Source organism: Sphaerodactylus townsendi, linkage group LG12, assembly GCF_021028975.2.
Source record: "Sphaerodactylus townsendi isolate TG3544 linkage group LG12, MPM_Stown_v2.3, whole genome shotgun sequence".
Lineage (NCBI taxonomy): Eukaryota > Metazoa > Chordata > Lepidosauria > Squamata > Sphaerodactylidae > Sphaerodactylus > Sphaerodactylus townsendi.
The window spans coordinates 34,302,418-34,319,396 of record NC_059436.1 but is presented as its reverse complement, the minus strand read 5'-3'; the positions used below and the strand labels follow the sequence as shown (position 1 = coordinate 34,319,396).

Here is a 16,979-nt window from a genome sequence, read left to right as displayed (position 1 = left end):
GAGGTTGTGGCTCAGGGGCAGATGATCCCAGGTTCAATTCCAACATCTTCACCTAAAAGAATCATATAAGTAATGTGGAAAAGATTTACTTGAGACTGTGGAAATATATGCGAGTATTCGCACAAGTGCATTTATAGAAAGAATAGCAAGAGCATTCTTGGAAAGAATGGGTGGATCACTACCATCCTGAGTTCAACAGAGAGATGCTAAGAATATTCAGTCATCCTTGGTACTTTAAAATATTTACAAACCTGCCTTTCTCCTGACAAAGCCAGGAGCCAAACACAGGAAACGGGAAGACACAAATGGACAGAAAGTTTAATCAATTCTACTTAAAAAGGTCTTATTTCCTTTGCAAAAACCTGGTTTGCAATGGTTTCTGAAACAGGTATGGTTGCAACCTGTATATAATCATTTCCCTTTGTAGAAAAGAGAAAAGATCATTCATGAATTAGGCTATGAAAACACATTGGGTTATGTTTACTATCAAGTCAGGAAGTTGCAGGGAAATGGAAGTGAAGCCAATCTACTCTGATTCAGAAGGGTAGATGCTAACAGTGTCTTTTTAACAAAAAGTATGCCCAATTACTAGAGAGGCTCTGGTTCACATTCCCCTACCTGGAAAAGTTTGTGAGTAAATTCATGGGACAGGCCTTTTTGGTTTTCACCCTAAGTCTGTAAAACTCCCTGGCCTGTAATAATCACCTGGGATTTCTTTTTGTAAATCGAGAAGGAATAAACATCTTTCAGATGTTATTTTGAAAGGTTTCAATCCACCCGTTTTCATAGTGGTGTTTTTGAACAAGTGTGTGTATCATAATTTATACCATTTATATGCATCATATATTTCCAGTGCTCATTTACTAACACACAAATAACACTGGGAAAGGCATACATCTTGCTCAATAGATTCAGGGTGAAGAAAAAACAGTGAAAATAAAACCTCCTGGGTTTGATTCACACAAAGAAGACAGATTAATACAGGGATCTGTGAACTGAACAAACAAGTTTGCAAAATTTGATACAAGTCCTCTTTAAAACTGTAAGTGGACGTGGCTAGAGACTTGTGCCAGTCACCTTCACACAATTTCTTCCTCAAACTGCCATTTCTTCTCATCGTAACAACAGCTCCTTCTGCTGTCCAGAAACAAGATTTTTTTTGGCAACCTCAAATGCCTTACTGTAAGGACAAAACGCTACGATTGATAGTATATTTACTTCACTTGTATATTTATTGGCCACCACCACCCCCCCCAAGTGATTTGTAACATGTAAAAATACAACAAAAACACAAATTACATACACAAAAAGACTACAAGAACAAACTGTGTCCTGGGGATCAGGTTTGTCCAGAATCAACCCGTTTGGCTCTGGCTATCTCCCAGGGTGCTCAAATTCAGCCTCAGTCTCTACTTACCCAGAAAAATATATAGGGATTATCTTCTGCTTTTATTGAAGTGAGGTAGGGACTTATAACCCCCCCCCCCATCACATTTATGCAAAAATATTTTTTTAAAAAAACCCGAAGACAACAATTACAAACACTACATATAAGATCACAGCTACATACAGGAGTTCAGATTGTAAACATATTAGACAGGGTGTACCAAGGATCACAGCTCCTGGAAGAAGGGAAAATATGTGTACAGCACAGTGCTAGGGTACAAAATAGGTGTGTGCAGAGGAATCCTGCAGTGAAGCAATTCAAGGTATTCTTTACACAACAAGGAGAGCACCAGAACCAAACATATAAAGGCAGCAGATGCCCTTCCTTCGGAAAAAATTCTCAGTCCTATGTCTGAAAACTGTAAAAACAAACAAAAGTATATAAAATACAACCAGGTTAAAATGTTACATACACACATATGTACACATACATACCTGTACAATTACAACTACAAACTGGCAGCGGTTCTCAGTTCTCTCATTCCTGACCTTAGTGCATCATGGAGGTGCCACAGAATGTTCATAAACATTCAAGCTGTTCAGAGTTAAAGTGTCAGTGATGAAGAGTAGGTGATAGAGGTCAGTTTGGCATGGGCAAAAGATCAACAGGAGACACACAAGGAGACTGAAAGAACAACAACTAAAGAGGATGAGAATAGAAAAGACAGGATGTTGCAGAAGAGGGACAGTAAAAGCAAGAAATTGGGAGCAGCAGTGGCGTAGTGGCTAAGAACAGTGGCTAAGAGCAGGTGCACTCTGATCTGGAGGAACTGGGTTTGATTCCCAGCTCTGCCACTTGAGTTGTGGAGGCTTATCTGGGGAATTCAGATTAGCCTGTACACTTCCACACACGCCAGCTGGGTGACCTTGGGCTAGTCACAGCTTTTCAGAGCTCTCTCAGCCCCACCCACCTCATAGGGTGTTTGTTGTGAGGGGGGAAGGGCAAGGAGATTGTAAGCCCCTTTGAGTCTCCTACAGGAGAGAAAGGGGGGATATAAATCCAAACTCTTCTTCTTCTTCTTCTTCTTAAGTTGAGGAATAGGAGCAACTATGTGCAAGAGCCAGGAGGCAAGATTGTACCAGTGATGGGAAGGAACAGATAATAGTTAGAGCTCAGACCAAACTATCTATTGCATGATGACTAGAGGGTTTGGCTATTTAGGATAAAGGATGACATCATAACCCGGGAAGGTGTAAAATCACCTTCCTGCATCAGAATGTACACAAATGAGCTTGAACTGCTGGCATTCATTAAGGTAATTACAGCAACAATTTTGGTACTACTGATCAGTTGGGTTTCTTAAATGCTGAAAAGGATGGAAGCACCACTGGCCTCAGGAGTGAATTTAGGTTTAGGCGAGGTAGAACAAGACAAGATCACAGGGATGATTCAAGCAATGTGGACAATAACAACATCAGGTAAACACTATTTGTAAGCATAATGAAATGGAGTCCACCGAGTTATCCTGGAGACATGAATCATCCATAGGAGGATGCGTGGGAGGAAAAGCAGGTAGGCGGGGGGAGGGGGGAGATGGTTACTGGTAAAGGAAAGATTTGTGATTGCTCCAGAAGATACTACAAAATGTACAACGTCACAGCTGGAAAGCAGACAAAACATTCCTCAGCGAAGCTTCCTGAAGCTTCAAGTTAAGGAGAAACATTTGGAAATTTAAACAAACAAACATACTTGTCTTTGTGAGAAAATTGCTTAAAAAGGGCCCTTGGGCATTTGGAAGCTGTACAATTGGGGGCTAAGGGGTCAAGAAGAGAGCAACATTTTTGTATGCAAAGGGGAGGCAGAAGAAGCTCTGATGTTTGCATACTGAGCAGTGAGAGTTCTGCCTGCTAGGCACGAGCAAGATCTGTAAAATCTTCCAGCCCCAGAAACTACTGACTCCCTGTGCCTGCCCTCATGTCTCATACTTCCAAGCAACTTCTGCTGTTTCAACTGTGCCTAAATTTCTAAAACCATATGGTCATCAGGACAGAAGTAGCCGTCACTGAATCCAAGGTTGAAGTGGGGAAGCAGATGTTCTCTTCGCCTCCCCGAACAAAAGAACCTTTCTCTATCTGTACCTTAAAAACCACTCTATAATTTAGAACACAACTTTGAATTTTAATATGGTTTCACGACACCCCCTGCTGGTACCAGGAACCAAGAGGAAGATGCAGCTTGGGTTATCTGTCGTGTCCAATGAGCAGTTAGTTCATTTGCAGCAAAGATATGCTACCATACACACAAAGAGAGAACAGTTACCTGAGCCAATGTGCCATTTTAACAAAAGGACACTCTTGGGCCATTCTGTACCGGGCTTTTCTTGGGCCTGTTTAGACCTACAATGTTGATGCAAAAAGCACAGTACCAGTACACCTGACCTTAAGTACCATCAGCCTGACTCAGAAAAATAGGTCATACCCAGTATCCTGTCTTCCAACTGTGAGAAGTCACAGCTTCTTTGGATAACAGATGAGGGAAGGGAGTAAACAGACCGACTCATCCTTCATTCTCAGCTGTTCACATTTAGACATCTTAAGTATACCCAAACCCTCCCCATGGGAACTAGTCGAGGGAGCCAACCACACGGCCTTCCTGGCCAGTTCTGGCCTCCCTTTTCCCAGACTCAGAAGCAGAAAAGAGAAGGAAAGAAAGGAAACTACAGCTGCGATGCCAGGAATTGCCAGAGCTGGGGAAGGGGCTGGGTTATGTCTTAACCCATCACTCCCACCCCCTTCTCAGGGTGGTCCTTTGAACCCCACCTTTCCCACTATGGAGTTTGCAAGACTTATTTAATTGAAAGAATTAGGGGGGGGGATTAACTATGGAGTTGTTTTTCAGCTACGCAAAAGATTTAGGCTATCAAGAGCCAGCATTTTCAGCTGGGGGAGTGTAAGGTGACAGAGTGTCCCCAACCAAGCTGATGATCCTGGGCCAAGACAGCATTGCCAAGCTTGGAGTGTGAGGAGCAAGAGATCCAGATGATGGTGCTCGGTGCCTTCTTCTGCCCTGCTTCAGTAATAAGGGTGGAAGCACTTCTCTGTTCAGCGTCCCCCCCAGATCTGAGACTCTTGTCCCTGGCTGTAGAGTTCAGAGGTAAACAATGAGTTACTTCTGGCCTCACCTCACCCTTCTCTGCATTCCATGTCTGTCAAGGCACCAGGCTACAGGTAGATCCAGTCAAGTTGTAGGGTGATGCTCTCAGGGGATGGGGATTGCACTTAGATGCTGAAGATTTGGAGGAACAATCTGAAACGCAACTGTTTATTTGAAACCTCCTTCCAAACAATCATGTCTGTCTAAAAATGCATAGACTCAGGAGCGTTCTTGTCTTGAACAGAGAAAAGGCCTATCCCAACATGTTAGCAAAAGAGACCATTTCTGGGATCGGTGATCGCTTCTGAAATACATTCTGGAGTTCCATTTGGAGTGTGGTTCTTGCAATCGGATTAGGAGCTTTTGAGTGACGGTCTTGAAATCTTACAAGCTCTTTTCTCACCTCAAATAAGAGGCTATGCTGCTGGAAGGGTGAAGGAGAGGACTTCAGCACTGAGAAATGAAATCAGAGTGTCAGAACTGGGGCAAAGGATCTGCTGTGTGAACACACACAGTGGAACAATGTCAAAGAACGAACAAAAGTGAACCCCATGTTTTCTTGAGAAGTAAACAAAATGTGGTTCCAGGGGCTCAGCTGTATGGAGAAATGCCACCCCACACTCCTGTCTGAAGGACCAGAGAAGCAGTCGGCAGGCCTGGTTAAGAGGTCCAGCTGTGTCAACCAAACAGAACTAACGTAATACAACCTCAGACCTTGTGAGCAGCTTATGACCATGACTGAGGTCAGCCACTGGAAAGCCTCCCCTCCCACAAGAGAAGAGCCAAAGGCCCAGACTAGATGAAGGTGGAATCCAACTGGTTGGTCTCATGGTTGTTCTGGGCCCGAGCTTCAAACAGCTGCTTGATGAGGGCCGACTTCTCCTGCTCCAGCTGGGTGATCCGCTTACTCTTATCCGTCACCTCCTGCGGAGCAAACAGGGGACCTGTTACTGACATGCAGCTGGTCCAGGATGGCAGAGAGGAGCTGTCCTTGGAAGAAGCTGGGCTTGCTGGAGAGCAAAGAGCACAAGGAAACTGGCATGAACCGGTCTTTGCTGCTCACTCACCTTGGTAAGAAGCCGGTTCTGTTCTTTCAACATATTGATAGTCTGCTGGGGCCCAGCCAGTGGAGGCGAAGACACAGCCACGCATTCCGGGATGTTTGTGGCTGCAGAACAGGAGTTTAGAGGCTGGAAAAGGGAGGGAAGAAAGGAAGGTAACTTTGCGAGTCATATTTCTTTCAGATACTCACAGAAACTGGCATTTCCCACAGCATCCTGGCAATCCCAGCTTTTGAAAAACTTGGTTTCTAGAAGAAGAGTTATATCCCACCTTTCTCTCCTGTAAGGAGACTCAAGGTGGCTGACAAGCTCCTTTCCCTTCCTCTCCCCACAACAGACACCTTGTGAGGTAGGTGGGGTTGACAGAGTTCCGAAGGTCTGTGACTAGCTCAGTCCATTGAAATTACAGAAGTCAAAGAGGAAGCAGAGAGAAAACACCTGGCGCTGGAAGAAGGAATGGTCTAAACACCACAGTTCCTCCCCCCCCCCCCATTTCTACCCTGCATTTGAAGCCCTCACCTTGGCTGAGAGAGACAACAGCTCACAGAGACAGCGGTTGAGTTCTTGCAGCTTGGGCAGGAGATGGCTCAGCTGGCTCTGACTGCCTGCAGCAAGCAAGCCCTGGGTGAGAAGACATGGGTGGGGGGGAGGAGAACAATATTATTTATGGAGTAAACAACACCCCCCACCACTGGACTGTTGCAAATCTCTTTGCTCCTTTTCTCGTTACCAGCAAAAGCAGATCCAAGAATGAAATACAAATCATGCACATTTGCTCAATTTACATAATGTATATGGGTCACAGAATCCAGGGCAGGAAAAGCTTCAGGGTACGAGCCATGCGGCCCTGCTGGTTGCTTGTGAACGTGGACGTGTGCCTGCACCATTCCTGCCCAAGCCTTCCAGCTTGCTTCCCTTGGCCCTTCTCAGGGGTTCTTTCAACATCCTGCAGCTGAATATGCAGGGTTGACTATACCTGAGCATAACTTCCAAGCTCTGCTCCCACTCCTATAGTTCCTCACCTTCTTTTTCAAAAGGAGGGAACTGGGGAGAAGCCACATTAGTCCTCTTGTAAGTACTGAATTGGGAGCCCACCTGTGAATCTGCAGTGGCTACACCAAATTACCAAACAAGCCAGCACTGTAACCCCGATCCCTTTCTGCAGCTAACTCTCAGAAATGGGCAGATCATAACAGCACACCACACCCAAATGGACTTTGAAACCCTGCCCGTGCTATATAACTGGATGAAGTCATGCTGCGGGGACCTCCTTCCCATAAGGAGGGAGGTCCAAGGGCAACCGGTTCCTTGCAAGCTGCTCCTGCTTGCAGGAAACACCCCAAGGGAGCCGTTCCTTTACTCACACTGTGAACTTTGCTTTTGCCCAGTTGCTTCTGGCGTTCTTGCAGGATGCGGATCTCCTGGTGGTACCACTCTTGGGCCTGCTCTACCATCTCCAGCCCTTGCAGCAGAAAATCCTTCTCTTTTTCTAACTCCTTCATTTGTTGCAGCTGCCGAGACACAAAGCCAAAGATGTTCCATGCCCCTCCCACAATCATGTCATAGAAGCAACACTGTGTACATTTACATGTCCAAGGAGACAATTTGCCTTCTACTTTTGGGAGCTTTCTCAATCCCATTATTATTTCAAAGGAGCTCCCAGGAGATGCCATTCTTTCAGGGCTAGGACAACTTTTCTCTTTGAACTCTTGGGGATTTGGGGGCCAGAGGCCCAACATTGTTCCTATCACTTTCTTTACCTTTTTGAAAGATCGAAATTCTTGTCCATATTGCTCTAATGGGGAAAAAAGGGCTACAATGTAAGAACAGCCTATCCCCCCTAGCCTGCAACTCATCTCTTTCCATAAGGATTTAAGGACTGGGGAGCCCTCTGGGCTTTATATATCTTCCATTTTGGCATAGTGAATAAGAGCAAGTGGACTCTAATTTGGAGAATTGGGTTTGATTCCCTGCTCCTTCACATGAGTGGCAGAATCTTATCTGGAGAACCGGATTTATTTCCCTACTCCTACATTCCTGCTGGGTGACCTTGAGCGAGTCACATTTCTCTCTGCACTCTCTCAGTCCCACCTGCCTCACAAGGTGTCTGTTGCGGGGAGAGGAAGGGAAAGGAGTTTGCAAGCCATAGAGTCTCCTTACAGGGGAGAAAAGTGTGTGTGTGGGCGGGGGGGCACTGCTCTTCATGGTTGGATAATCTCAGCCAGGCAGATGACAAATGGAGTGTTATGGGGAACAAGTACCTCTGAGCATGTTCATAGTGCTTTCTCCTTCATGCAGCCTCCCTCCACATGTAGGGCAAACCTCTTAAAGTCTGAACTTGGTTCTCAAGTGGGCAAGAGCTTCACCGCCCTCTTGGAAGATGATGGGGCTCCTGTACCTTTATTAATCACTCAGAAGTTAAAGCAAGCACAGTTTGCCCCAGGATGAGAGAAACTCAATCTGACACAAGACAGGCTTCATAGCAAGGAGTGGTTTTTTTAGCCCTCAAACATTTTGCTTATAAAGCTCGTCAGGGCAGCCTGCAATTTTTCATTCATTAAATGAACATATGCAGTTTCCAATTAAATGTATCCAAAGGAATTCATCATTAAAATATACACCCCAAAATAGCTACCATCAAAAAAAAAGAACAGCAGCAAACAAATATTACAGTCAAAACATCTCAGCAGGAAATCATCATCAGTATGCCAAAACAAAATGAAAATCTTCAGGAAATCATCACCAGCATGCCAAAACAAAATGAAAATCATCATAAAATGAAGAGGACTGAGATTTCCTGTACAGAAAACAAAAAGTCCAAAACAGAATGTGGTCCAAAACAGAATGAAACACACAGAGACCCTTTGCCTGGCATGTGAATTCCAGCAGCAGGGCTCCAGGTGTATGTCCCAGGAAAGAATGTCCCAGAGATACAGAGTGCCACCACCAAAAAACTCTTATACAGATAGGGCACCAAAGAAGATCAAAATGCACAAGCAAGTTCACAGGGCAAGACACACAAAATTCATATGTGCACACGCATATAGTAAAATAACACAACAGGAACAAGAATTCAGGAAGAGGAAGAATCAGTCAAAAAGAAAGAAGCCCAACCAACCTTACATTTCCTTCAAAGGTCTACAAGGAAAGAAGATCTTGATTGGATTGAATCTGGTGAGTTGTGACTTCTGATTGCAGAAAGTCCAACAAATTGAGATTTTAAGTTAGTTGGGTTTCAAACAACTGTTTGTAGCTGATTTGCTAACCATAGATTTGTACTATGTTTTTATAGCATCCTCAAATTAATCAAATTTAGTGAACAGTGCCATGACTTTTGGCCACCTGGCCATAGGAACAGCGGCATAGGAGAGTGTCCTTTCTGCTGAGGAGGAGGCAAGATCCCGGGGGGAAAATGTATGATTTATACACAAATTCAGATTTGTTACTTAAAACTAGTAGACTAGCCTGAGATGATTGTACAAACAATGTCTGGAGCACCACCCTCTGATTACTGCAAATCATATTTCAGCAATGAAGTTTTGAAATATCACTGCCGAAACACTTTAAATCATCTCCTGGCAACCATGAGGGTTAGAGGCCTGGGGCGAAACAAACTCAAGTAACCCCAAAGCAGAATGTCTTGTGAAGCTGAGAGTTTTTTGTGGCCATCACCATCTTCTACTGCATTCCATAGAACCATGACATACAAGCAGACCCGATTCAATCCTGTGTTCTCTCTTTTTAAAAGTGAGCCACAGCAACACACCTATCCCCTTTTTCTTCCTCCCTTCCTCCAAGGAGCTCAGAGCGACAACCAGTTCTCTTTTCCTCTGTTTCATCATCACAACAACCATGCAATATAACTGCCAGTACAATGTGCCCAACATCAATGACTCAGTGTGCAGTTTGAAGAATCCAGATCTCCCCAATTCCAGTCTGAAACTCCAACCACCAGCTGTCAGCCCATAATGCCTTTCTGTTCTCCACTATTCTGCCCCAAAATATACACAACCCCCCCACAGAACGCCTAAGCCTAGAATTAAAGTGTACAATTACCACAACGCCACCCTTGCATGCCCGACCCATTGAAGGACATACCCAGAGGAAAAACTTGAGTGCTTTGCGGCTGCACAGGCTGTTGGTCAGAGGGACAAAGAGGGTGCTGTAGGTCGCAAAGATCCCCATCCAGCTGCCTTGGCCATCCGCAGCTGAATGACCTCCCCGGGTTCCTCTCGGCCAGGGCTGGCCAGTTACCATGGTGACAGGAGAAAAAGCCAGCATCCCTCCAGAGGTTTCCCTGCTCAGGGAGCAGGCAGAGGGCATCCTGTCCGCAACTGATCAAAGATCCAGGGGTGTGGGAGGATCAGGGGAAACAGACAGTGGAGAGCAGCTTGTACCCACCACAGAGGGAGGGAGGATGAGGGGAAACAGGCCACCTGAGTAGCAAAAAGCCTCATTCCAGCTGCAGTGAGCCACAAGGGATCCCACTAGGCCGATCAATCCGGATCAGTGAAGGATGAGCGAGCAAGCCTGCTGTTAGCCCAAAGCAAACACACAGAAACGCACTAATGGAGTGAGAAATACATTCCACATCGGGAAGGGGGAGAGAAGCAAAAGACTCGCATTCTGGGGTAAAGAGAGGCCAGGGTTTCTTCTATTCAGAGGTCGGATATTCTTCTTAAAACACACTGATGTTGAACTGACAAAATTAATCTAATTAAGTGTATCCCTTTCCAGTTTAATCCGGGCCAGCTAAAGAGTCAATCCCAACAGAGACCTCAAAGTGCAACTGGGAAAACGACCAGTCCTGGACTTGGGCAAGTGTCAGACGGAAGGGAGTTCCATAATTCTGGGGGTAGCCACTTGGTGTACCTTTGCCAATAATGCACTGAGCACAGGGATGGATCCGTTCAGCAGAAAAAGGAGACAGCTAGGAATGCATCCATAAAAAAGGGTATTTGGAGTCCACAAAGAAGGCAAGAAGGCATCCTTCAGTCAGGGTGGATTTGCACATGCTAGCCCAGGGGTGTCCACCTCTGGTGCTTCAGGTGTTCATGGACTACAATTCCCATCAGCCCCTGCTGGCATGGGAATTGTAGTCCATGAACACCTGAAGCGCCAGAGGTGGACATCTCTGTGCTAGCCCATCACCCAATGTCATCGCTCTGCAACTGAATGTAGGAATTATAAATTTTTGTGACCCTAGACTTGTATATGAATAAATATATAATTGGTGATGAAGATGAAGCGAGCAAGCCTGCTTGATGAAGATGAAGTCATATCAGCACTATGGATACCTGCAGCAGAAGCTCAGTGCCAGTTCTGTCTTTCTAGTCATGCTGTGCTAGTCTGAATTCACCTGCACTTTAAAAGACACCCACAATCCCGATTAAACCCGGATTAGACAACGCGCAACAAAAAGGGGACTTTGAGCTTATGTTTCCCCAAGAGCAGCAGACTCTCACGGCCCCTGCCAAGCTGCTTCTGCAGCAGAGGGGATTTTCAAATGCATTTTTTATCCAATCTGAGCTGAGGTTTAAAAGGGGCGGTGGCGGGGGGGGGGGGGGGATTAGGAATGCATCAGTTGTGGTCCAAATGCTTGTGCGGACTTGATACGGTCTCCAGATCCCGGCTGTCATTTATACCATGAAACAGGAAGTGAAAGTAGATTTTCCATCCCAGGTGTGGGGCCAGAACTGCCTCCCTACCATGCCGTAGTCCACACCGTTGGTGAGGGTGTGTCTCCTGTGTCCACAGCGGCCTCTCTGTTGCCTTCGGGCTTCCCCCAGACCTTTAGAGGCGTTCTCCTTTTGTGGCAGCTGCCAGCCAGCATCTCCTCCTGTGGAGGGACAGCAAGCCAGAGCTGTTAAAAGCAATAAAGAGTTGAAATCTAGTTAATGAGATCTTGGGAATGAACTATGAATGCAGTGAGAAAGAATCTATGGGGAATTGGCTGTTTCCGCATGGTCCTCTCCCCCCACCCCACCCTTCAGTCTGCTTCTCAGATTCATTCTAGAATGAGCAACTTAATTTGATCCCTACATTACACCAAAGGGAATGTACAAAATGTACTGTTAAAGGCTTTCATGGCTGGAATCAAACGGTTGTTGTGGGTTTTCCAGACTGTATGGCTGGGGTCCAGTAGTTTTTACTCTTGACTGTTCACCCACATCTATGGCTGGCATCTTTAGAGGCATGTCATGGTGAGATGTGTTTCCTGTGACATGATATGCCTCTGAAAGTGCCAGCCATTGATGCAGGCAAAATGTTAGAAGCAAAAACTACCAGACCACGGCCACATTGCCCGGAAAACCCACAACAGCTGGAATATACATAAAGAGTCTTCACATGCTGATCCTGGTTGCTGTCATGTCAGCAATATTCTCAGAAGGGTGTTGTGGGTTTTCTGGGTTGTATGGCCGTGTTCCAGTAGCATTTTCTCCTGACGTTTCGCCTGCATCTGTGGCTGGCACCCTTGTGATTGCGGCCATGAAAGCATTTGACAATTCAATATTCTCAGAACAGGGGCATCCTTGAAACCCTCCTCCGGTCTCCCCATGTGGTGATGAACACCTACAAAAAGAGAGGGTCTGATGTGTTTAATCCTGAATGTTGGGGAATTCATTTTCACCCCATATTTCTCTCCCCCCCCCCAAATTAAGTGAAGTAGAACAGGCTGAAAGAGATCCATTGGCCCAAGGATAGACTCAAACGCACTCTGCGCTCGCTCGAAGATACTCTCATCGATAGTTAGGAATACCTATGCCCTTAGCAGGCTTTAGGTGTTTTATTCCCCGGGAACACCGAGGTTCCCGTTTAGCATCGCCTCCTCTCTCTCTTACACTCACCCTCTCTCTTGCATTGAATCGGTTCCACCCGAGAGTTGGGGATCTTTTCCAGGCTCCGAGAAGCGCTTCCCCCTCTTTCCAGCCCCTTCTCCGCAACTTTGCCTTCCTCTCTGAGCCCCGGGACTTTGCCGTTGGCGACGATCGCTGGACTGCTCCTTTTGTCCGAACTGAGCAGAGACGCTCGCAATCCCAGTACGAACCTCTCGAAGGTGAGGTAGCCGCTGGCCGGGGCGGCTCGCCGTAGCCCTTCTAAAACACCCCGGGGTAACTCTCTGGCCTCAGGGCCTTGCTGCAGCCAGCGGGACTCGATCTCCCGCAGGTGCACGTAGCCCCTCCGGCGATCGTCTAGGATGTCGAAGAGGGTCCGCAGGCTTTGCAAGAAAGCCTTCGGCAGTCCCTCGGTGCTGCAAGGCGAATCCTCTGGGAGCTGCGGGCGCCCGTCACTGCCGCGCTCCGGCGCCATGGAAGCCTCCTTCCCCTCCCGGGAAAAGTCCCGAAAATTGTTACGCTAAATTCCGACTCCAAAAGTTTTCCGAACGTTCTAAGGGAATGAATGGGACCTCCCTTTGTGACGTCAGATTCATTTGCATCCTCTTCTGCCTCATTGGCTAGCGCGGAAAGAGCCCTCTGAACGGATTGGCTGAGGAACCAGCGAGCCCGTTTGATTTTTCCCGGGATGGTAGTTGCCATACCGTGCGCATAGCGTTTTTTGTTCGCCTCAAGCTTCGGGCAAAGAAAGTGAGGGGGGCTTAAACGGCTGAACTCCCCCAAACCCGGCTGAGCCTGCTTGATCCTTCCCTCCACTTCACTGCCAAGGCAAAGGAGAATCCATTCGGAACTGACAGATTCAATACCTTTTTGTTTTTCACATGAATTACCTTAGAGAACTCACAGTCAGAAGCTGTAAGGATGGCCTTCAGCTTACCCAGATTTCACTTCAGATGGAAAATTGGCAGATTCATAGAATCCTTTGTGACCGTTTGGGAAGACCAACTGCCCCACACAGGATCCAGGAGCAGGCAGTCTTAATCCATGAGGACGCTGGGCCCATACATTAGGGGCCCCTGCCAATCTATGTATGTCATGACTTGCTGTCAATAAATACCAAACAGAACTATAAATATTTGTTATTGGAAAATGCATATTTAGTTTGTGTTTTGCTAAAGATAAGGAACGATGTTAATTTTTTATAACAAGTGGATATTGGCATTTACCTCTGATTTAGTATCATGGTCACCTCTGCAACCACACGTGCGTGTATGTGTACATATTGCACACACTACATTTTTATTCCTGTGAGTAGTTGTGTGGTTAGGGGCCCCAGTGTACTGCTTTGCCTGCGGGCCTATAAGGCAGTTAAGACAGCCCTGCTCAGGAGTACAAGGGAATCAAACCCCTGGCCAACCTCTAAGTCTCCACTTGTACCTCCCACATATTCAGAGGAACTAAATATACACATCTTGGGAGGGCTGTTGGTTTCTGAAAGGTTGCTTTCGATTTGCTTCAAAATCAACATTTTAAAATGAAATTCTCTCTCTGGTTTCATCTTTTCTTAATCCATTTTTTTGTGATTTTAATGTGAAATGTAATTTTAAGAAATGAAACTTCTTTAATTTCCCAAATGCTGTGAGTTGCTTGAGGGAGTGGAGGTTAGAAAGCTACGACCCCATCTGTTGAATATCATCAATGGCTCCCTTGAGCAAGGAGTCTTTCCGGATGGGTTGAAGGAGGCAGTGGTCCGCCCACTCTTGAAAAGACCATCATTAGATCCGGGGGATCTGGCCAATTACCGCCCCGTCTCGAATCTTTCGTTTCTGGGGAAGGTAATTGAGAGAGTGGTGTTGGAGCAGCTTCAGGGCTTCCTGGATGACACATCGGCCTTCGATCCCTTCCAGTCCGGTTTCCGTGCTGGGCATGGGACGGAGACTGTTCTCGTCGCTGTCACAGATTCGCTCCATATGCAGCTTGACCGAGGTGGATCGGCATTGCTGATTTTGTGAGATCTTACCACAGCGTTTGATGTGGTCGACCACGACCTTTTGGCCCACCGCCTGGCTGCTTCCGGGGTGCGGGGCACTGTCCTTCAGTGGATTGTTTCGTTCCTCCGGGACCAGAGTCAGCAAGTGTGGTGCGGGGATCAAGCCTCCCGGAAGTGCCCACTTCATTGCGGTGTACCCCAGGGGGCGTTATTATCCTTGCAGTTATTTAACATCTATATGCGACCACTTGCTCAGCTGGTACGGAGCTTTGGGCTGATCTGTCATCAGTACGCTGATGACACTCAGCTCATTCTGTTGATGGAGGGGGGAGTGGTCGCCGCCCCTGCAGCTCTACAGCATTGTCTGGAGGCGGTCGCTGGTTGGTTGCAGCAGAGCCGGTTAAAACTGAATCCATCGAAGACAGAGATCCTCTGGCTTGGCCACGGGGGGGAGGTTGGGGATTTCCAGCTGCCGGTGTGGGAGGGGGTCACTTTGACGCTGACCTCCTCCGTCCGCAGTCTGGGGGTCCACCTGGATTCATCTCTTTCAATGGAGACCCAGGTGGCCCTTACAACCCTGCATTTTTCCATCTTCGTCAGGCCCGGCGGTTGGTTCCCTTCCTCTTCCAGGCAGACCTAGCCACTGTGATTCATGCAATGGTCACCTCCAGGTTAGACTATTGTAGCTCGCTCTACGCGGGCCTTCCCTTGCGGTTGATTCGGAAACTGAAACTGGTCCAACATGCAGCAGCACGTCTGCTCATGAGGGCACCTTTCGAGATCACATTCAGCCTGTGTTGCGCCAGCTGCATTGGCTCCCGGTTGAATTCCAAATCATCTTCAAGGTGTGGGTTTTGACCTTTAAGGCCTTATGCAGCCTGGGACCCTTGTACCTTCAGGACCGCATTATCCCATATGTCCCTACTCGGCCTCTGCGCTCAATTTGCTGGTGGTTCCCGGCCCCTCAATGATGCGGCTGGCCTCCACGCAGGCCAGGGACTTTACGGCCCTGGCCCCAGCCTGGTGGAACACTCTTCCTCCAGCTGTCCAGGCTCTGTGGGATCTTGGCGAATTCCGCAGGGCCTGCAAGACTGAGTTGTTCCACCGGGCCTTTGGAGTGACCAGCCGCTGAGTGTGGTGCCCGCTTTCCACTCTTCTGCCCTTTACATCTGGGCAACCCCCCTATGGAGGGGTCTAGCCATTCCCCCTTTGGGGGGGGAGGGTTTGAAAAATGGGTTTATTGGATGCCTTTTCTTGTATTAATCGCTGTTTTTAATGGAACTTTAGTAAGTCTTAATGATTATTTAAATGGATGGAGCCTATGTATTTTGTTGTGGTGGATTTGTATGGTTTGCTCCCTTATTTAATATTGTATTGATTTTATGTTGTACACCACACAGAGCCTCTTGGGGATAGGGTGGTATAGAAATCTAAATAAAAAATAAAAAATAAATAAAAATAAAAGCAGCACAGACATCCAGTAGAAAATGTAGCTGTGATGTAAACTGTGTTCAGACTGCCTCTGCTTGTAGCCCTTCCAGGGGGACATTCACTCTGTGAAACAGGATGCTGAACTGGGTCTTATCCAGCAGGGATGTAACTATATTCTGAAGCATGTTAGTCACTCAGTAGCTTCCTCCTGCCCTTCGTGTGCTTTGTACATTGAAGTCAAATTGCTGGAGGATACTGGCTTGGTTCCACACTTGAGCATCCCTGAGTGGGTCGGGGGCTTCTGGCTCCCAGATTGGTTTTGGGGTACCCATAGCATAGCCTTGAGACGCCAGACTCCTGGCTGCCCATGACCAGATGCCCCTTGAACTGCTGAGGACTGGAGAGCAGCATATCCACCCAGCTGATACCCTCACTGATTAAAATGCCAGTCTTGAACATTTAGCAGGCAGAAGTTGCAGCTGCATCACTGAATGGCCCCCAGATGATCCACCAGCTGCAAGGGAAAGAGCGAGGGACTGCATGGATGGTGGATGTGGAGCAGGCCACGCAGATTGGTCTTGGCCATCCCTGCAGGGCTCAACTTCTGAAGGGAAGGGGAGCTTGTTCATTATAGAGGTTAAACAGGGATCTCTCTGATGCCTGGTCAGAAGAGGGGCCTTCTGTGCCCTCCTTCCCAGCAACCTTCCTTATCAGAGAACTGTCCTTTAATCCAAAAACAACAGCACCATAATACCTTTTTATTAGAGCAACCTGAAACCACAAAATGATGAGCTTGTGAAGTGCCCAGAAAAGCTCTTCTTCGGGCTGGAGGTTTAGTACATAAAGGGGGAGGGAATGTTCCTAGGTATGATGGAGCAGTCCCAAGTCTACAGTTTGCAACTATCTTGGAACAGAGCCTGGAAAGTATTGTAAAGTCTTGCAAAACAAGTTCCAGGCTGCATTACAGGTTCAAGGCTGCATTTCCTTTTATTCTTTTATACACACACACACTGCTTTTAATGGAATTTTAATTTTAATGGAACACACACACACACACACACACACACAGCCTGCACAGCGAATCATCACAAAAACAAAGCAGCCCCTCTTTCTCAATCAAC

At 46.9% G+C, this 16,979-nt stretch overlaps 1 protein-coding gene across 2 annotated transcripts; it reads right to left on the bottom strand.

The window, feature by feature from the left end:
• Positions 1-2,355: 2,355 nt before the first annotated feature.
• Positions 2,356-13,024, bottom strand: SAPCD2 (suppressor APC domain containing 2). 2 transcript variants are annotated; one of them, XM_048512853.1, is made up of 6 exons: positions 12,450-13,024; positions 11,310-11,464; positions 6,966-7,112; positions 6,121-6,222; positions 5,608-5,730; positions 2,356-5,464 (listed from the first exon to the last, which is right to left on the bottom strand). In XM_048512853.1, exons 1-6 carry the CDS (start codon positions 12,910-12,912, stop codon positions 5,336-5,338), a joined length of 1,119 nt encoding a protein of 372 aa, XP_048368810.1. In that variant the 5' UTR covers positions 12,913-13,024; the 3' UTR covers positions 2,356-5,335. The 2 variants fall into 2 exon arrangements, with proteins under 2 accessions (XP_048368810.1, XP_048368811.1); XM_048512854.1 differs by having other exon boundaries at positions 11,310-11,440; positions 12,450-13,023.
• Between the last annotated feature and the right edge of the window lie 3,955 nt (positions 13,025-16,979).

What these genes read in the sequence shown, in the direction of transcription:
- SAPCD2 (XM_048512853.1), bottom strand. Translation starts at nt 12,912, where the DNA reads ATGGCGCCGGAGCGCGGCAGTGACGGGCGCCCGCAGCTCCCAGAGGAT. An exon ending in ACGGTGTGGACTACGGCATG is followed by an intron (nt 7,113 to 11,309) that starts GTAGGGAGGCAG and finishes GTGTCTCGGCAG; the next exon opens with CTGCAACAAATGAAGGAGTT. An exon ending in GCAAAAGCAAAGTTCACAGT is followed by an intron (nt 6,223 to 6,965) that starts GTGAGTAAAGGA and finishes CTTCTCACCCAG; the next exon opens with GGCTTGCTTGCTGCAGGCAG.